This window comes from Primulina tabacum, chromosome 17 (assembly GCF_025594145.1).
Source record: "Primulina tabacum isolate GXHZ01 chromosome 17, ASM2559414v2, whole genome shotgun sequence".
Taxonomy (NCBI): domain Eukaryota; kingdom Viridiplantae; phylum Streptophyta; class Magnoliopsida; order Lamiales; family Gesneriaceae; genus Primulina; species Primulina tabacum.
Window position 1 is genome coordinate 30,114,257 of NC_134566.1, and position 21,473 is coordinate 30,135,729.

Below are 21,473 nucleotides of genomic sequence, written 5' to 3' on the forward strand. Positions count from 1 at the left end.
CTGCTTAAAATTAATTTAAAAAAAAAGATTTGAGCAGCGTCCGCGCCCCGTAAGCGACGAAATATATAAAAAAACCGTCACTAAATTTAAATCGGCGACGGTTTGGAATCAGCGACAGTTAATAACCCGTCGCTCATTGTAGCGACGATTTGAAAACCATCGATAAAATGGAATCAGCGACGGTTTTAAAACCATCGCTACTTTTAGCGACGGTTCGCTACTTTTAGCTTCGATATGCCGAAATTTTGGTATGAGAATATCAACTGCGTACATTGCACGCTGTGGATAATTGTATTAACGGTGCACGCTGCGGATAATAGTATCAACAGCGTGCACATGTACGCCGAGGATAATCTTGAACTTTCAACGGCTTGCACATTTGTAGCGTGCAATGTGCGCTGCGGAAAAAGAATTTGCGCGCTGCGAAAAGCCATTTTTGTTGTAGTGAAGACAGAGAAAAAAAACAGACAATAAATTCATCAAGAAATAAGTTTTTCAGAGATGACTGACTTTGGTTTGTGTTTGGTCAGCAGGATTTTCATGATTGAGATATCATAGTCTTACGACTTTGATGTTGAGGAAAATGAACAACATTCAATTGAGATATCCTAGTCTTACGATTTCTCCACAGTCCCAGGAAGCACCAATTTTGGTTCCATGATTATTTCAAGATTTACATCATTAGATGCGCAGCCTCTTTTGGTTGATAAGCCATGAAAAACTTATTTCTTGATGAATTTCTTGTCTGTTTTTTTCTATGTCTTCACTACAAGAAAAATGGTTTTTCGTAGTGCGCAAATTCTATTTCCGCAGCGCACATTGCACGCTGCAAAGATGCAAGCCGTTGAAAGTTCAAGATTATCCGCGGCGTACATGTGCACGCTGTTGATATTATTATATATGCACGCCGTTAATACAATTATCTGCAAACATACCAAAATTTCGGCATAGCGACGATTTAAAAGTAGCGACAATTTTTAAACCGTCGCTCAAGTTAGCGACGATTTATGAACTGTCTCAGATTCAATTTTAGCGACGGTTTGTGAACCGGAAAACCGTCGCCGATTCAAATTTAGCGACGGTTTTTTTATATATTCCGTCGCTCACAGAGTGAGGACGATTTTTTTATATATTCCGTCGCAGGACGATTTTTTTATATATTCCGTCGCTAAAATATTGGCTCACAGAGTGCGGAGGTATTGTTGCAAATCTTTTTTTTAAAGTTAATTTTGAAATTGTTTTTTAGAAAAACCCAAGGATTGAGAGGGTTTTAATGGAATTAATCCAAAACCGTCGCCAATTTTGTTTGGTCTCCGAGTCTGCTCATTCTCCCTCTCGATCGTTGCCTTCAAAAACCCAACCGAACTTATTGCAATGAATTCTCGTACTTTCCTCTTTCCTCATCGTCCGCAGTTACTTTTACTACGTTTCTATCCAGTTCCTCGTCCTTTCAATGGCTAAAATTGAGTTGAACAGCATGGGTGTTGATGATTCAGGAATCGTTAAACTCAGGTGTTCTGTCAAAAATTATGACTGGGGTAAGCTTGGAAAAGAATCGACTGTGGCGCGATTGTATGCCAGCAATAGTGGAGAGGAGCAGATTGAGGATGATCATGCGTATGCTGAGTTCTGGATGGGAACCCACGAATCCGGCTCTTCGTACGCCATATTGGTAGAAGCGGATGAAGTGGTTACTAACGGTGATTCGGAGGAAGAAGGTGGGAGTAAGAGGAATGGTTGTGGTTTAGTGAGTTTGAAGGATTGGATTGGGAAAAACCCTAGTGTGCTGGGGGATAAGGTCTTACGGAAGTGGGGGGCTAATCTGCCTTTTCTTTTTAAGGTGATTCTTACAGTTCAGTTATTGGTTTCTTGAAGTGTTTGTTGGTTTGTTCCATTGCGTGCAACTGTTTTTTGGGTTCAATCTGGGCTCTGCACAAATTTTCAAGTGGTTTTTGTATTAGTTTTCTTCCTTTTTATTTTGATGTTTTTTGGAAGTAAATGTTTTAATGTTCGAGCTTGCGCAAAAAAGTGAAGGAGGATTGCCCTTCAAAAAGATTTAAATTTGATGTGTAATTCTACAAAATACACAACTTCAAAACTAAATCCTTGGATTCGCTAGTATCACAAGCGTAGGCATTTTGGATGTTGAAAAATAGAACTTAGTGTCTGTAATTGTTCATTAATTGAGTGAAAGTGTTGAGAAATTGTTGTGTTTTAGGTACTTTCAGTGGCAAAGGTACTATCAATACAGGCTCATCCAGATAAGAACTTGGCTGAAGTCCTGCATAAACAACAGCCAGGAGTGTACAGGGATGATAATCATAAACCTGAGATGGCTTTGGCTTTGACCGAGTTCGAGGCGTTGTGCGGGTTTATCAGTCTTGAGGTATGTTATAATATATCCCTTTTAGGTTGATAATGTTAACGGTTTGGTTTCTTTGTTTCATGTTGAAGATATATTATTTCTTTGATTATAGAATTTGGAATTAATTGAAAATTTCTTGATTAATTGTGGGCGATGAAAAGTTGGTATTTTGCGACTCCATGGTCGCAGGCTGTTTTATCCTTAATGGATATTTTTCCATGGAGATTTCTTGAATTTATGTGTGCATGTGGTTCCTGTTGTTTTGCGAAGAAAAATCCTAAATATCTAGATGCATGTTAACATGCTTTGATCTACTGAAACTTACTGCCTTGTCTACGTTAGCAATAGATACATCTCATGAAAATTTATCCCTTTAGTTGCTTTTGTACAATACCTTTGAGGTTTGTTGTGATTATTACAGCTTTAATTTTTGTAAGCCTTCTAGAGAAAGATATGGAAAAACTAACACTATTGATATGTTCAAATGCTTGACGGAAAAACGAAATTAGGTGGAACCAAGTGATCTGTGTGATCATTTTGTATTGTAGCTTGGTTTCTACCAGACTGTGTGGCCAAAATTTTTTTTTGTTGGATTCCTCCTCGGGACAAGATCAATAACATCGATTAGCTAGTCAATGATGTCAGTCAAGACTATCGCGTCTAAAGGGAATCTATATTTATACATATTATTCTTATTCACCTCACACGTTTAATATGACAAGATATCTTGCGTAAGATGTAACTGCAAATCGAGAAGGTTGACTTCAAACCGGTGTAAAGGGATATTTATAGGGAATTTTTCGTGACCTAAGTAATTATTGGTATTCAATGGTTTTTATAAGTGTTTTGGGAATTGGAATTAAACAACGACGAGATTAAGCGTGAAGAGAGAGTAAAGTTCATGCGAGTAGATTGTGATGATTTGATAAAAAATCGGAAAAAAGTGGTCAAATCCACGGTGGACAGTATTAAGCGCGCCTAATGTGCAAAAAAGCAAACACTTTGTTATTTTTAGTATTAATATTTTTTTTAAATTAAATATTAAAACTACTTAGATTGTTTTTTGAACAATATGAAATTCTTTTCCTGACAGAAAGTGGGCTTATTCATTTCTCCTCAATATAAAATTTATTCATTTAGTCTTAAATTTATTATGTTTTATGTATATTATTTTATCTATTATTTAGCTTTGGTTAATAAATTAATTATATTAAAAAGTAAATATGCTTTTTTATGCTTAAGGTTCTATCAAGCATGTTTCAACTTGTAATGCTGAATGATTAAGCCTTTGGTTCCATATGATGCTTCATTCAAGCCTTTGTTTTACCTTTACGCTTCGATTAACCTTGGTTTTTATCTTCGATTAAAAATTCGTTTGCTCACAGATAAGCCTTGGATTCCATATCAAACATACCAATCCTTGTGGACTGGATGTGCCTTTGGGGGCATGTGATAAAAAAAATCCTCGTGGATTGGATTTTAGTTGCTTGAGGATGATAACCTGTCTTGCCATATTTACTCTAGCACCATGAACTTGTTTCTAATACTAGCATCGACTACAAATATTTTCTATTTGAGGAACCAAAAGTTTAATTATACATATCCTCTTTAAATAAGTACGTTTTTTCATAAGATAATTGAAAATCTTTTAAATTGGACCGTAATTTCCCGATTAGATTGACAAGCATAATCCATGTACCTGATCACTTTCTCTTGTCTTTAGGAACTTAAGAGTGTTCTTCATAATGTACCAGAAATTATTGAAGTGGTAGGCAGTGCATATGCAGAGGAAATATTGCAAGCGAGCGAACAAGATGGAGAGAAGAGGTTAAAAGAAATCTTGCAATCCCTATTTACTGGACTTATGTCAGTCAGCAATGCTGTGATATCTGAAGTAATATCCAAGTTGACGAGTCGATTGAATTTGAAACGGGAGGTGGGTGTGAAAATTTTCTTCTGCTGCTTTTTCATTGTATTTCTATATGCTTGAAATGATATTTGGCAACTTGACCATGTTTTCATCTTTTGGCCTATAAATGTATTCATCAATATATTTTACTTTCTCATAGGTCAGGGAGCTGACAGAGAAGGAGGAGCTAGTCTTACGGCTCGAGAAGCAACATCCTGGAGACATAGGTGTTATAGCCGCCTTCTTGTTTAATTATGTGAAACTTAAATCAGGTGAAGCCCTATACTTGGGAGCTAATGAACCTCATGCATACATAGCTGGTGAATGTGTTGAGTGCATGGCAACATCAGACAATGTTGTGCGTGCCGGCCTAACGCCAAAGAACCGGGATGTCCAAACTCTGTGTTCCATGCTCACATACAAACAGGTGATAGAAATAGTTGTTGGATGACAATTTATTGTACTATCTTATCACTACTCTATAATGGTCTGATTTTTACTCTAGACGCAATGTTTTTATTAGCATGTGAGGACTCGGATGGCTTAGCAACTTTATCGTCATTCAATATTAGGCTTCACATGTCCTATCTTTACTAGAGCTTGGTAAATTGAGTGTAGATGATAATGAACAAGTACGAGACTATCGCCCTTCGTGCCAAGTTGATTTGTGCTTCTCTCTTTATTATTGAGTTTACTATTTATATATGCTCTTAGTTTCACGTTGAAGTTAAATTATTTGAGAGGACCTTATTATAGAATGTCCAGCTATCGAGCCTATTATTATTTTTCTATATAAACATAGAGTAAAATATTATTTCGTTCCTCTACATTTGAAAATCTTTTAGGTTCCTTAGTTTTACCCCACATGTCGCCAATGGAAATACCCCTCCTGTAGTAATGTCACTGATGTGTCCGAAGTTGTGATTATTATTAGCATTTAGCCCTTAGTCCACCTCCGATTGTTCGTCTAAATTATTTTTCTTGCAGGGTTTTCCAAAAATTCTATCTGGGGTCCCTTCAAATCCTTATACAATGAAATATATTCCTCCTTTTGATGAATTTGAGGTCGATAGATGCATTCTTCCTCAAGAAACTTCAACAATTCTTCCTCCCTCCCCTGGTCCTTCCATTTTCATGGTACTTTCAGGTAATGGAAAAATCTCCACTGAATCATCTGAAGAACTAATTACCGAAGGTACTGTGCTGTTTACACCTGCAAACACTGAGGTCAACATAGCAACTATTTCTGGTTTGCACTTATATCGAGCAGGAGTCAACAGTAGTTTTTTTAATGAAACAGTTATTTCTTCGTCGATCCAGCAACATGAGAAGTAATGGGATCTTTCTTTGTCCCATTTTGCTATATGATAACGGTTTTTGTGTGTGTAATATGTGTCTGGTCTGGTACGTTTTCAGCTTGTTGTATGAATTCTTATAGAGGGGAATTGGTGTATATAAAAGTATGTTGTGTAATATATTTTGCGTATGCCAGATAAACTTCGTGAGATATCTGTTCTGTACCATGTTGTCGAGATCTTGTAAACTGTGAACTTTGTGGTCTTGTTTGATGTATGATATGTTTCTAACTGTGAGTTACTAGTAAATTTAAAATCAGGCTTAGTCCAGTCGATTTCTAGTAATTTTACCTGAAGTGGATCGAATGGTGGATAATCATTGAAGTCAGGACAAACAGGAAAGAAGACAAGTGATCCGAGTTGTCAATATTCAAAAATAACAAAACGGATACCTTACACGTCCCAACTCACTTGGATTTTGTTTGTACTGTAGAATTTAAAGTATAAAAATTTAAATATATTTTCATTGATTAGATAGTTTACAAAAAGATCCAACTTCATCTCCCTAATTATTTATAATATGATTATACTAATCATAATTGATTTAAAATACTCAGAAAATAGTAGTAATTTGAAATATATTGTGATTACTATAATTATAGCAACTCAATCCAAATTCAATCTTATAGATTAGCTTATTGGTTGATGTCAACATTTAACACTCAAATCATAAAGATCACTTCATAAAGATCACTCTATACAAAGAGCATATATTGAAAATACAAATCTGTTTACATTCTTAGTGATGCAGTGACATAAACATCTCTCAATAAAAAAGAACACACGTTAAATCTCATATCAAAACAAACAACTATCTACCCCCATTGTAATGAAAAAAATCGTTAATATTTTCCAAACTCTTTTTAAATTAGACATATCTATGATGACAAGTCATATAAAGGAATTGAAGAAGCATTTGCAACCTCTAAAAATAAGTAATTGTTGATTTTTCATTAACAGATTTGTGAAGAAAAAATCCATAATAACATATTTTATAGGTTGGAAAGACTCGTTGGAAATAAAATTGAGACTTGAACCTAACTCAAAAAATTTGAAAACAGAATCGGCTTTTTGTCTCTTTAGATGATGTTTTAGCCATTTAGACATTCTAAAATTATATCATGACACCAAAATCTCTTAATAATACAATACTGATGATATGACCAATAGATTTAAGTCTGATTTGGATATCGAAAATAAAGAAAAATTTTCAGACTACTTAAATATTATGGGAAGATATGTCCATTAAATTATAACAAATAATGGCATTATTCTATGAATCGCGAGATTTACAATATTTTGAAATTATATAATTATTATAAGCATTAAAAATATATATAAAAAATTATAATTTTTTGAGGGAAGATGACGATTTTTTTTTTTAAGAAATGAAATATTTACATGTATACAAATGATTTTTTGATTCATTTCGATATCGGCCCAATTTACCAGGCCCAAACATTTGGCCCTATAAGAAAACCCTATCACTACACTGATATGTTTCATTCGATCTCCACTAAGCCGTCTTCCCTCCAAAACCAGACTGCGCTATTTCTTCCAATTACCCGCCGGAGACAAGGCTCAGGGGATCCGTTTAAAGGTAAACACGTTCTCTTTTCGATAATCGGCGCCTTTATTGCTTGTTCTTTTGATCAATTTTCGTAAGATTTGATTTCAACGAGCTTAGTATGCTGAACTATTTTGTACGAAGTTTTTTGTGTGGCACAATCTTAATTGTGTTGAATTAACAGATTTTTTTTTTATTTTGACGTACTAGAGCTGATAATAGTAGTTTTTTCCTTCTTTGGTATGGCAAGAAGATCGATGTGTTCTTGTTATAAACTCCATAGCAACAATTTTAACTTGAAATACATAGTTTGCGATCGAATATTCTTGTAGTTTCTTAAGAAACAGTTCGGATTATCTGAATATTACTTATTACGCTTGTTGTCATTTCCATTAAGGCATTATTTGGTAAGACTAAACTGTTACGTTAGCCATAGTTGTCGAATGTTAGGCCATCTCCAACCCATATCCCCTATTATTCATCCTCTATCCTCCAAAATAGAGATCACATATCTCTATTTTTAAAAACCTTCTCCATCCCATATCCTCTAAAAATATTACGAAATACTCCATTTCTTTTTTTCATTTTCAAAAACACACACACATAATTATATAATTACATAATGTATTATATAACCGAACTTAATTAATTCGATTAACATAATACAATAAAACATGTATTAAACTCAATTTATTTAAAATAATACATTTTTTTTGACACGACAAACATAAACGACAAGAAACAACATTCATAATATAAACATAAAATATAAATCACGACAAAAATAAACGACATATATGGTTTAAAGAACAACACATAAATGACTATTAAAAATACTAATATTCCGAAGTACTGTACTCCTCCCACAAATGGTCAATAAGAGTATCTCGAAGTGCATAGTGAGCCGACTTATCTTTTATTTGACTGATGGCGTGCAATAAAATTTTGAAATCGGACATGTTCATCACGTGCCATTTCAACATCTACGATGAGTGATTCACGATATTATCTGACTCTTTCATCTTCAATAATCATATTATGCATTATAATGCATGTTGTCATGATATCATGTAGCACTCGTTTGCTCCAAACTCGTGCAGGTCCAGTGATTATCATCCACTTTGATTGTAGTACACCAAATGCTCGCTCAACATCTTTTCTACAACTTTTTTGTCGTGCCGCATAGTATTTCTTCTTTGAACCTTGTGGATTGTGAATTGTTTGCATTAGAGTGACCCACTTTGGATATATACCATCAGCTAGGTAGTATCCCATGATGTATTCTTTTCCTTGTATGACATAGTTCGCAGGCGGAGCTACCCCATTGGCCAAATTAACAAAGAGATGAGATTTTGACAACACATTAATGTCGTTGTTTGAACCTGGCAAACCAAAGTATGCATGCCATATCCACAACTCGTAATCTGCTACAGCCTCCAAAATGATTGTCGGTTTTCCACTACGACCAGCATATTGTCCAGCCCAACTGGTTGGACAATTTTTTCATTTCCAATGCATACAATCGAGGCTTCCCAGCATCCCCGGGAATCCACGTTTTCCAATATGGAGAATCCTTTCAATGTATTCAGCATTGGGAGACTGAAGATACCAGTCACCAAACACCTCCACCATAGCCCGTCAAAATCTTTTTAAACTTTCAATCGCAGTAGACTCCCCGATTTTAATATACTCATCTGTTGAATCTGCCGCAACACCGTATGCTAAGATACGCATTGCAGCAGTAATCTTCTGGTATGGGGACAACCCGGGCCTCCCTAACGCATCTATTTTTTGTATGAAGTAATTGTCATGATTTTGAACGGATTCCATAATTCGCAAGAATAGACGCCGAGACATTCGAAAACGTCGTTTGAACATTGACTCATTGTACATTGGAGACTTCGAAAAATAGTCATTGTACAAGCGTTGATCGGCGGCTAATCTATCTCGATTAATCACAATATGGCCAGGAATCGAGCCTTGACGGTGCAACTCATCACATTCTTGGAAGTAATTGGAGACAACAGTTGCACTATTCATGAGTTGGCTTAAAACCGTTTGTTGTTTATCAATGCGATGCAACTCATTTTTTATGTTGGCATGAAGATGGTTTTCGTCATCAGATGACGAAGAGTCTGTGTAGAAAGAAAAACTCGAAGGACCTCCCTCATGAAAATTCATTTTTGAGCTGGATGAGTAAAGTGTGCGTTGTACCACTATCAGGTATGTAAACTTCAGCTTTATTCATAGCATTTTCCATATTTGAACTTCAAAAAAAATATGCAATGAAATAAAATTACTGACAATATATTTATAAAAATAAAATACAATACATATGTAAAAATAGAACACACGATAAAACATTATCATATGAGTACATGAAAAAAATAAAATATTTTACATATCTATTCCACCAGCAAATTGATCATTGTCCGAGAAATCAATCAGAAAGTCTCCAGCATCAAAATGAGTTGAATCACTCAAAGGTTCTCTGTGTTCAGTAAAGTTGGTCTCCTTTTCTTTCCTCTTTATTGATTCTTTATAAAGTTTATAAAGGTGCTCATGGGCTCGACAAATACGGGACCAATGTCCTGGAGTATCACATCTAAAACAATAACTTTCAAATCTTTTTGAGTGATTCTCATTAACACTCATATTCTCATGATGCCTTTTCAGTGGATGGTTTGAGACGTTCTTTTGAGATGAGTTATAGAAGTAACTTCTCGATTATTTTCAAAACCACGACCGCGTCAACGATCGCGACCACTTCTACGTCCACGTCCACGACCACGACCTTGATTTCGTTCTCGGACCAAAATCTTGTCTATAACTTTGATTTTGGTTTCCAGATTTAAATTCATTTTTGCTTACGACATTTACTTCAAGAAATGCCGTTGAACCAGTGGGTCGTGCCTGATGATTTCTCATTAACAGCTCGTTATTCTTTTCGCCACAAGGAGACAGGCGATAAGTTCAGAGTATCTCGAAAATCCACGCACTCTATATTGTTGTTGTAGAGTTATATTCGATACATGAAAAGTGGAAAATGTTTTTTCAAGCATTTCCAGTTCAGTAATCTCGTGCCCACAAAATTTCAATTGCGAGATTATTCTATACATCGCCGAGTTGTAATCACTGACTTTTTTAAAATTTTGGAATCTCAATGTATTCCATTTATCCCGGGCGGTCAGAAGTATAACTTCCCTTATATGTTCGAATCTTTTTTTTAATCCATTCCACAAAGCCATGAGATCTTTTTCAATTAAATATTCACATTTTAATCCCTCGTCGAGATGTCGACGCAAAAATATCATGGCTTTTGCCTTTTCTTGTGATGTGGATATGCCATTTTCTTTTATGGTCTCATTTAGACCCAATGACTCAAGATGCATTTCTACATCGAGAGTCCATGGCATATAATTTTTCCCCGTAATATCAAGAGCAATGAATTCGAGCTTTGCCAAGTTTGACATGGTGGTACTTAAAAAAAATTACGATGCATTTATTAGTTAATGAATATTGCAATACAAAGTAATGGATAAACAACAAGTACAAGCATTCGTAAAAATAAATAAAACACACGAGGAGGATATTCTTCGATAAATACAAGACTCGTGAGTATGATAACCAAAATAATTAAAAATAATCTTGAGAAAGCTATCTTCTTTTTTCTTCGAAAATTTGATGAAGAATAATTGTTTAAAGAAGAAGATAAAGTTGGAGTGATTGAATGTGTTTGTGAATTTCACAAACTGTTTTTGTTGAAAAATATGTTTTGAATGTTGAAAAATAATAGTTGAATATTTGAATGTTGAAAATAAGAGTTGTAAATATTGAAAATTAGGGTGTGATGATGTATGTAATGATGAATTTATTTTTGGGTTATTTGTAAAGAAATTCTATAAATAAATATCTCATTTGTGAAGAAAATCACAATTGAGTTGAGAGAAAAATATTATAAAGTGTGTAGTTTGATAATTTTGAGAGTTTGATATTTTTACTTTTTACCATAAATTTTTACTTTTTCATAACACGTTATCAGCACAAAACTCTGAAAGTCCTCTATATTTTTCCAAGCTCCAAAACAGAAGAAAAATGTAGAAAAAGTAATAATATTTATTTTACTGTTTATTTATTTATTGTGTATATATTTAATATATAATATAATGTTATTATATAATAATGATCAGAAATAATAAAAATAAATTTTTCAAAAAACTTGTTGTAAATCCTGGGAGGATGTTAAAACGACATCCCACACTCCTGGTAAGGGATACGACAAGTATAAAAGCCTTCAAAGTTTTTTAAACAAAATACCTTATGACACCTCATTATAATAATGTAATATGATATATATAATTATTTAAACATGACTAATATTATATACATCATATTATTACTATAAAATTATACAAATACATACGTTTATTTTTTTGTACACCAACGGTCATAAATGGTAACAAAACGGCTATTTTTGCCCTATAAATATGAACTCACAAACACATTCAATCACTCCAACTTTCTCTTCTTCTCTAAACAATCATTCTTCATCAAATTTTCAAAGAAAAAAGAAGATGACTTTCTCAAGGTTATTTTTAATTATTTTGGTTATCATACTCACGAGTCTTGTATTTATCGAAGAATATCCTCCTCGTGTGTTTTATTTATTTTTACGAATGCTTGTACTTGTTGTTTATCCATTACTTTGTATTGCAATATTCATTAACTAATAAATGCATCGTAATTTTTTTTAGTACCACCATGTCAAACTTGGCAAAGCTCAAATTCATTGCTCTTGATATTACGGGGAAAAATTATATGCTATGGACTCTCGATGTAGAAATGCATCTTGAGTCATTGGGTCTAAATGAGACCATAAAAGAAAATGGCATATCCACATCACAAGAAAAGGCAAAAGCCATGATATTTTTGCGTCGACATCTCGACGAGGGATTAAAATGTGAATATCTAATTGAAAAAGATTCCATGGCTTTGTGCAAGAGATTAAAAGAAAAATTCGAACATATAAGGGAAGTTATACCTACGACCGCCCGGGATGAATGGAATACGTTGATATTACAAGATTTTAAAAAACTCAGTGATTACAACTCGGCGATGTATAGAATAATATCACAATTGAAATTTTGTGGGCACGAGATTACTGAATTGAAAATGTTTGAAAAAACATTTTTCACTTTTCACGCATCGAATATAACTCTACTACAACAATATAGAGTGCATGGATTTTCGAGATATTCTGAACTTATCGCCTGACCTTGTGGCGGAAAAGAATAACGAGCTGTTAACGAGAAATCATCAGGCATGACCCACTGATTCAAATGCATTTCCTGAAGTAAATGTCGTAAGAAAAATGAATTTAAATCTGGAAACCAAAATCACAGTTATAGATTAGATTTTGGTCGAGTATGAAATCGAGGTCGTGAACGCGGCCGTGGTTTTGAAAATAATCGAGATAGTTACTTCTATAACTCATCTCAAAAGAACGTCCCAAACCATCCACAGAAAAGGCATCATGAGAATATGAGTGTTAATGAGAATCACTCAAAAAGATTTGAAAGTTCTTGTTTTAGATGTGGTACTCCAGGACATTGGTCCCGTATTTGTCGAGCCTATGAGCACCTTTGTAAATTTTATAAAGAATCAATAAATGGGAAAGAAAAGGAGACCAAATTTACTGAACATAGTGAACCTTGAGTGATTCAACTCATTTTGATGCTGGAGATTTTCTGATTGATTTTCGGACAATGATCAATTTGCTGGTGGAATAGATATGTAAAATATTTTATTTTTCCATGTACTCATATGATAATGTTTTATCGTGTGTTATATTTTTACATATGTGTTGTGTTGTATTTTATATTTATAAATGTGTTGTCAGTAATTTTATTTCATTGCATATTTTTTTTGAAGTTCAAATATGAAAATGCTATGAATAAAGCTGAAGTTTGCATACCTGATAGTGGTACAACGCACACTATCCTCCGAGACAAAAGATATTTCTTGGAACTAAAACCAACAAAAACAATGGTGAATACAATATCGGGTCCTGTAGACTTGATTAAAGGTTGTGCTTTGTATTCACCACAATTGAAAAGAAATTTGTTGAATTTTAATAATATATATTCTCATGGGTATGATACTCAAACAATGAATGAAGGGAATGAGAAATATATGTGTCTTACCACATATAAATCAGGAAAAAAATATGTGATTGAAAAACTACCAATGCTCCCTACTCCTACTGGATTGCATTATACACATATAATCAAACATGATAGTTGATAATTCTTCAATATTAACCAATTGGTATGATCGATTAGGACATCCTGGTTCAACAATGATGCGAAGAATTATAGAAAATACACACGGTCATCCGCTGAAAGACCAGAAGATCTTTCAGAATAATAAGTTTCAATGTAAATCATGTTCTCTTGGAAAACTTATTATATGACCATCACTAGCCAAAATGCAAACTGAATCACCAATGTTTCTTGAATGTATTCAGGGTGATATTTGTAGACCAATTCATCCACCATGTGGACCACTTAGATACTTTATGGTATTGATTAATGCCTCCAGCAGATGATTACATGTATGTTTATTGTCAACTCGAAATCTTGTATTTGCAAGATTACTTGCTCAAATAATAGAATTGAGGAATCAATTTCCCGGTTATACAATCAAGAAAATTAGACTTGATAATGCTGGTGAATTTACTTCCCAGACTTTCAATGATTATTGTATGTCTATGAGAATCACTGTTGAGCATCATGTTGCTCATGTGCATACACAGAATGGATTGGCTGAATCATTGATCAAACGTCTGCAACTGATTGCTAGACCAATGATTATGAAAACAAATTTACCTATTTCTATATGGGGACATGCAATTTTACATGCTGCTGCGTTAATTCGCATCAGACCAAGTGCATATCATAAATAATCTCCACTGCAGCTTGCATTTGGTAAAGAACCAGACATTTCTCATCTGAGAATTTTTGGATGTATGGTGTATGTGCCTATTGCACTACCTCAACGAAAGAAAATGGGACCTCAAAGAAAGATTGGAATTTATATCGGTTATGATAGTCCATCAATCATTCGATATCTTGAACCTCAGACAGGTGACGTGTTCACAGCACGTTTGGCTGATTGTCATTTTAATGAGGAAATCTTCCCAATGTTAGGAGGAGAAAAGAAACATACCGAAAATGAAATTTCATGGTATGTATCATCATTGTTACATCTGGATCCAAGAACAAAACAATGTGAAAAGATGTACAGCAAATTGTGCACTTGAAGCGTGGAAGGCCAGTCGGTTCCAAGGATAAAAATCCTCGAAAAAGAAAATTAATAGAGAAATACGATGATCACAAAATAGAGAATGATGTTCCTGAAGAAACACATGATGATGAAAATGTTCTGTCAGAACCACAAACTGATGAGAATCGTGAAATCTCTATCAATTATATTAATACTGGAAAAATATGGAATCGAAAAGATAATGAAGAAATTGATGATATATTTTCTTATAATGTGACAATCAACATCATAAATGATAATGAAGATCATGAACCAAAATCTTTTGGTGAATGTAAAAATCGGCAGGATTGGATAAAATGGAAAAATGCCATCAATGTTGAATTGGATTCGCTAAATAAACGTAATGTTTTTGGACATATAGTCCTTACACCTGAAGTTGTAAAACCTGTTGGATACAAATGGGTTTTTATTCGAAAGCGAAATGAGAAAAATGAAATAGTAAGATATAAAGCTCGACTTGTTGCACAAGGTTTTTCTCAAAGGCCTGGAATTGATTATGAAGAAACATATTCTCCCGTGATAGATACAATTACGTTTCGGTATTTGATTAGCTTGGCAGTATCTGAAAATTTAGAAATGCGTCTTATGGATATTGTTACAGCTTACTTATATGGATCACTTGATAGTAATATATATATATGAAAATCCCTGAAGATTTTAAGATGCCTGAAGCACAAAGTTCAAAACCCAGATAATGTTATTCTGTGAAATTACAAAGATCATTATATGAGTTAAAGAAATTCGGACAAATGTGGTATAATCGGCTAAGTGATCATTTGATGAAAAAAGGGATATGTAAATAATTCAATATGCCCTTGTGTTTTCATTAAGAAAACAACATCCGGATGCGTAGTTATTGCTGTATATGTTGATGATTTAAACATTATTGGAACAAATAAGGAAATTCAAGAACTTGTGTCATACTTGAAGGAAGAATTTGAAATGAAGAATCTTGGAAAAACCAAGTATTGTCTGGGTTTACAAATTGAACAAAAAGAATGTGGAATATTTGTTCACCAGATAAATTATACAGAAAAGATCATTAAACGTTTTAATATGGATAAATCAAATCCTTTAAGTACTCCAATGGTTGTTAGATCATTAAATGTAGAAAAGGATCCATTCCGTTCATGTGAAGATGATGAAGATATTCTTGGTCCAGAAATATCATTTTTAAGTGCTATCGGTGCCCTTATGTATCTTACAAATTGTACAAGGCATGATATATATTTTGCCGTAAATTTATTGGCAAGATTTAGCACATATCCAACAAAGAGACACCGGAACGGAATTAAACATATATTCCGTTATCTACGATGAACAACAGACTTGGGACTTTTGTATTCAAAAGATGCTAATCCAAGTATAATTGGTTATGCCGATGCTGGATACTTATCTGATCCACACAAGGCACGTTCCCAAACTGGATATGTATTTACTCGTGGAGGCACTGCAATTTCTTGGTGTTCACAGAAACAAACACCCGTAACAACTTCATCAAATCATGCCGAGATTATTGCCCTACATGAAGTAAGCCGTGAATGTGTGTGTTTAAAATCAATTACCCAACATATCCAAATCTCATGCGCATTATCATTCGACGAGAAGCCTGTGATACTATATGAAGATAATGCTGCATGTGTTGCTCAAATGAAAGAAGGATACATAAAAAGCGACGGAACTAAACATATTCCTACTAAGTTCTTCGCATTCACCAAGGAGCTTGAGAAGAATAAATATATTGATGTTCCTCACATTCAATCAAGTGAAAACTCATTAGATCTCTTCACAAAGGCACTTCCTACGACAATATTCAGAAAGCACATATATAATATTGGGATGCGCAATCTGCGAAATTTGTGAAGAATTGTTCGTGTCAACATGAGGGGGAGTTTACGTGACTGCACTCTTTTTCCCTTACTATGGTTTTTATCCCAATGGGTTTTTCCTAGGGATGTAAATGAACCAAACCGTTTGTGAGCTATTCGAAGCTCGATTCGATAAAAGCTCGTTTGAGCTCGTTTAATGAGGCTCGTTAAGATAAACAAACCAAACTCAAGCTTTACGGTATTCGGCTCGTTAGCTCGTGAACATGTTCGTTGGTAAGTTTATGAGTAATCTTTTAGATGAAAAATAATAGTTTTGATATTTGATTTATTGATTTTGCATATTATTTATGAAATATATAGAAAAATCTATTAAATTTATTTATTATAATAAATTTACAATTTTTAATAAGAATAATATATTTTTCTTTAAATATATAATTTACTTTTTAATTAATTTAATGAAATTTAAATGTATAATTCATATTTATTAAGCTTGTTTAGGCTCGATAAAGGTTTGAATAAGCTCGTGAGCCATGCATATATTCGTTAAATAAAGCTCGAGCTCGGCTCGATTATAAACGAACCAAGCTCAATCATTTAAGAGTTCGGCTCGGCTCGGCTCGACTCGATCCCTAGTTTTTCCTAGTAATGTTTTTTAACGAGGCAGTATAAAACACGCAATGAAGACAATCAATGTATCATGATCATCATCAGAAGGGGGAGTGTTGAAAAATATGTTTTGAATGTTGAAAAATAATAGTTGAATATTTGAATGTTGAAAATAAGAATTGTAAATATTGAAAATTAGTGTGTGATGATGTATATAATGATGAATTTATTTTTGGATTATTTGTAAAGAAATTCTATAAATAAATCTCTTATTTGTGAAGAAAATCACAATTGAGTTTAGAGAAAAATATTATAAAGTATATAGTTTGATAATTTTGAAAGTTTGAGATTTTTACTTTTTACCATAAATTTTTACTTTTTCATAACATCACTGCTCTTAAATAAGTTATGAAGAAGTCACGGGTTGTGTGTGATGAAGAAATAAGTGATGCATAAATCCAACTCAATGGTTGTCTAGTTGTGTCACGGGTTGTCCTTTGTTAGCAAAGACAACTCATCTACCAGCTCTTGTCTACTTGCAGCTATCACGGGTTGTCCTTTGCTAGCAAATACAAGCCATCTAGCACGAGTTTTCACCCACTAATAACTGATGGGTGAACTACTTGCAACTGTCACTGGTTGTCTAGTCACATTCAAAGACAACTCATCTACCACCGTTTGTCTACTTGCAGCTATCACGGGTTGTCCTTTGCTAGCAAATACAAGTAATATACACCTTTAGATCAAATTCTGAATCCCCAAACAAATAAATCTAACTAATTTTAATTTCTACCGTTAGATCATATATCATTTAATCAAGACCGTTGGTTCATATTGCTTATCCAAAATGTTTTGACTATAAATTGAAGTATCATTTGTATCATTGACATCACTCACACAAAGTAAATAAATATTTTCATTCAAATGACTTCATCTAAACGTGGCGTCGCTTTCTCAATTGAGGAGGACAAACTGCTCGTGATGGCTTATCTTGAAGTCTCTCAAAATCCAATAATTGGTATAAACCAGTCACGCGATAGGTTGTGGTCACGAGTGACAGCTACTTACAACGAGCAACTCACTAGTAAATCAACAGAGCCTCGTACTACTACCAAGGCCCTCCAATGTCGTTGGTTCAACATAAACAAGATCGTCCAAAACTTTAGCTCGTGTGTTAGCCAGGTGGAATTTAGCCGCCCAAGTGGTGCTTCTGAGAAAGACATTGTGAGTAATTTATTTTTTTCATCATATTTATGTGAAACTATATTTTTTTTATTTTTGTAACTAAGATACAATTCATACCTGGTTATAGATGGATCAAGCAAAAGCCTTATTTAAGCAATCATCTGGGTCGACTTGGCGGTTGGATCATGTTTGGTCTAAACTTAAAGACCAAGAGAAGTTCAAGCCATCACGCGCTGTTTTACCTAATTTCATACCAAACCACGGGAATATCGACTCATCACAGTCTGACTATTCTCCCAACACAGAATCACCAATGCCCAATTCTCCAAGGTGATCTGGGCAACGTCCAATTGGCATAAAAAAGGCCAAATCCAAAAGAAAAGCCAATGAAGAACACTTGAATGACCTATCCACCATGGCCAAATGTAGTGAGAAAATGGTGGCTGTGATGGAAAATGTGAGGTCCATCGACAACAGCTCATTGATGTTGAGAAACAAAGGAATACGATAATGGCTTTTAAGGAAGAAAATAAAATACTAAGGATGAACCCCATGTGCGTTGTTGAATCAGTCCGTGCATATTTGGTTAAAGAGCAACAAAAAATTTGGCAGAAAAGAATGGCAACGGGGGATGGCTCCGACAGCACTCTACGCCTTTTGGAGAGTTCTTCGGAGGAACTTCACCATCAGGGTCCGACCTTCCACCGTGACTGTACTAGTGTATTGTTATGATTGCAATTAACAAAAATCGGCGTTTAACTCTAAAAAAATCGCATGTTTATCAAGTTAAATAAATTAAATAGACAATAAGTGTTTCTAATAAATTATGTTAATTAAATTTTGTGATAATAATCTTGTTTATTATTTCCATTTCATGATTATTATAAACAATACACTTATAATTAATTCATGAAAATAATAAAACAATTAAAATAAATTAACTAAGTATAAAAATTATTTAACATTAAAATTAATAAATTAAAAAGTTGAAATATAATAATATAAAATGGGGCAAAACAAATACATAAAAATACAAAAGGATTATTTTGTAATTGTTATGATGACATTTCAGTAATTTGGTTTAATCTCCATATTGATCTTCAAATGAATAGTGATCCTCCAAAAATCGAGGATCACTATTGCAATCTCCAAAATGGAGATTGCATTTGGAGTTGGGTTGGATCATCAACCCATACTCTATTTTGGAGATTTCCTCCAAAATAGAGATGGGTTGGAGATGCTCTTAGTAGACATCGGTTTCGTGGAAAATGGAGGTGATGATGTGGGTTTTTTTTTTTTTTTTGGGGGGGGGGGGGTTTGTGCATTTGCACAATTCTCCTTATGTAACAAACGGACGGGAATAAGGAAGAACGTGCATCGTAAAAGTTGTGCTATTATACTTTCTGGTAGTGTCAGTGGTTGTGTATTTATTGCTTATTTCGTCTGCTTGAAGTTCTTTCAAGATGTACACTGCATTGCAAAAGATTCACAAGGACAAGGATGCTGAGCCCTCAGAATTTGAGGAGACTGTAGCTCAGGTAATTACTGATGCTACTGAACTCGCCACATTTTGTCGCATTCATCAAATTTCGGAAATGTACTCCTTGTTGAACTACGCCGTCTTGATGTGTCTGCAGGCTCTGTTTGATTTGGAGAACACAAATCAAGAAATTAAGAGTGACTTGAAAGACCTCTACATCAACTCTGCCTTGTAGGTGTTACAATCGTAGCATTTATTTGCAATGCATAATTTTTAAATATAAGCAATCCATCAAACCCTGCAGGCAAGTTGATGTATCTGGTGGGAAGAAGGCTGTTGTGATCCATGTTCCTTACCGATTGAGAAAAGCTTTCCGTAAGATCCAACCTAGGCTGGTGAGGGAGCTTGAGAAGAAGTTCAGTGGAAAGGTATTGCTAACATGTTGCGTTGCATCTTTGTATGACCCCGAACTTCACTTCCACTGCATGTGGTGTTAATTGGAGTGTATTTTGTTTCTGGTAGTGAGCATTGACGATTTTTAATTGCTCGACAACGGCTCGTGTGTTGATGATAGTGTTTTTTGGACCACAGGAAGTGGTTCTAATTGCTACCAGAAGAATTGTGCGTCCCCCGAAGAAGGGCTCTGCCGTCCAGAGGCCACGTACACGTACTCTTACGGCTGTGCATGAGGCCATGATGGAGGATGTTGTTTATCCTGCCGAGATTGTTGGAAAACGCATTAGATATAGGCTTGATGGATCAAAGATTATGAAGGTGATGATTTCTTGATATCATTTATAGCTCGTTTTTTTTTCTTTTCTTGGCACCTTTACATGGTTTTACAATCAATTTCTGGCTCGTTACAGGTATTTTTGGATCCCAAGTCTAAGAACGACACTGAAAGTAAGTTGGAGACATTCGCTGGAGTATACCGAAAGCTTTCAGGGAAAGAAGTTATCTTTGAATTTCCAGTAACAGAGGCATGAACATCTATATACTCATTGTCGGGATTTCAAGTTTTGACCTGGAGACCTCCTTTCTGTTGAAACTGAAAGAATGTTTTGGACATCTGTGTTTTGTTTTTTCTCTTCTTTGTGAAAAATTGAATTATTTAATTGCAGTTGTCGGAAAATGTGGATCCCTTGGCCGATTTTAATATTTGGTGTATTAAGTGCCACTTTGTCACACTCTTCTTTCTTGTTTGAGCAAACTTTACCGTCTTGAAATATAGCAGCATTTAATGGCAAACTGGTGATAATGCCTGCGCTCTTGTTTAAATTGGTCTTTTTTTTGTCTTTTGTCTTTTGGCTTTTGGAAAGAGCTGCAGAATTTTGTAGTTGTAAGATATATCAAATTATTTGGCCACAATTTATATTTTTGCGCCTAATTATTATTATTTTGATCAAATGAAATTATTTTTCAAATTTGAGGGACCAACTCTAATTCTATAGGTTGCCTTTTTTATGACAAATCCATAAAATGAAAAACTCGTATAATTTTAATTATATTTAAAATTGTGTTTTTAAAAATTAAACAAAAAAGTAAACATCTTATAAATTGAGTGAATGTGCTTGATTTTTTTTAATATATATACAATCTTAATATGCTTGATTTTAAAAAAAAATTTACCATACTTTTAGACATTTCATATGGCGTGAACCTTGTTGCAATTTAGTCAACAAGTATACTTAAGATTCTACATTATGTAATTCTCAATTGTTTTTGTTGCGATGGTCGTTTTTTACGGTGAAAGATTGTCTGCGTTAGTAGAATAAGTTATTTTTATCAACACTGTCTCGTGAGAGTATGTCATACATGATTTGATCAACA

At 34.2% G+C, this 21,473-nt stretch overlaps 2 protein-coding genes and 1 long non-coding RNA gene across 6 annotated transcripts; 2 read left to right on the forward strand and 1 right to left on the reverse strand.

Annotated features, from left to right (window-relative positions):
• The first annotated feature begins 1,289 nt into the window (after window positions 1-1,289).
• Window positions 1,290-5,866, forward strand: LOC142531334 (mannose-6-phosphate isomerase 1-like). Its single transcript, XM_075637434.1, has 5 exons — window positions 1,290-1,840; window positions 2,219-2,386; window positions 4,089-4,301; window positions 4,435-4,701; window positions 5,262-5,866. The coding sequence occupies exons 1-5, from the start codon at window positions 1,454-1,456 to the stop codon at window positions 5,607-5,609; spliced, it is 1,383 nt and encodes a 460-aa protein (XP_075493549.1). The 5' UTR covers window positions 1,290-1,453; the 3' UTR covers window positions 5,610-5,866.
• Window positions 5,867-7,090: 1,224 nt separating this feature from the next.
• LOC142531624 (small ribosomal subunit protein eS7-like) lies at window positions 7,091-20,839 on the forward strand. Of its 4 annotated transcripts, XM_075637830.1 has the most exons (7): window positions 7,112-7,229; window positions 8,297-8,381; window positions 19,617-19,701; window positions 19,801-19,874; window positions 19,948-20,071; window positions 20,235-20,417; window positions 20,510-20,839. In XM_075637830.1, the coding sequence occupies exons 1-7, from the start codon at window positions 7,127-7,129 to the stop codon at window positions 20,627-20,629; spliced, it is 774 nt and encodes a 257-aa protein (XP_075493945.1). In that variant the 5' UTR covers window positions 7,112-7,126; the 3' UTR covers window positions 20,630-20,839. The 4 variants fall into 4 exon arrangements, with proteins under 4 accessions (XP_075493946.1, XP_075493948.1, XP_075493945.1 ...); XM_075637831.1 differs by lacking the exon at window positions 8,297-8,381 and having other exon boundaries at window positions 7,091-7,229; XM_075637833.1 differs by lacking the exon at window positions 8,297-8,381 and having other exon boundaries at window positions 7,091-7,229; window positions 19,627-19,701.
• LOC142531625 (uncharacterized) lies at window positions 20,637-21,404 on the reverse strand. The gene is made up of 2 exons (XR_012816351.1): window positions 21,286-21,404; window positions 20,637-20,835 (listed from the first exon to the last, which is right to left on the reverse strand). It is a non-coding gene; the product is annotated as an uncharacterized LOC142531625 (long non-coding RNA).
• Window positions 21,405-21,473: the final 69 nt, after the last annotated feature.

Bases quoted from the DNA above. Each gene is read 5' to 3' on its own strand.
- LOC142531624 (XM_075637830.1), top strand. From the start codon at position 7,127: ATGTTTCATTCGATCTCCACTAAGCCGTCTTCCCTCCAAAACCAGACT. The intron at 7,230-8,296 runs GTAAACACGTTC...AAACTCGTGCAG, and splicing joins CTCAGGGGATCCGTTTAAAG to GTCCAGTGATTATCATCCAC. The intron at 8,382-19,616 runs GTATTTCTTCTT...GTCTGCTTGAAG, and splicing joins CTTTTTTGTCGTGCCGCATA to TTCTTTCAAGATGTACACTG.
- LOC142531334 (XM_075637434.1), top strand. From the start codon at position 1,454: ATGGCTAAAATTGAGTTGAACAGCATGGGTGTTGATGATTCAGGAATC. The intron at 1,841-2,218 runs GTGATTCTTACA...GTTGTGTTTTAG, and splicing joins ATCTGCCTTTTCTTTTTAAG to GTACTTTCAGTGGCAAAGGT. The intron at 4,302-4,434 runs GTGGGTGTGAAA...ACTTTCTCATAG, and splicing joins GATTGAATTTGAAACGGGAG to GTCAGGGAGCTGACAGAGAA.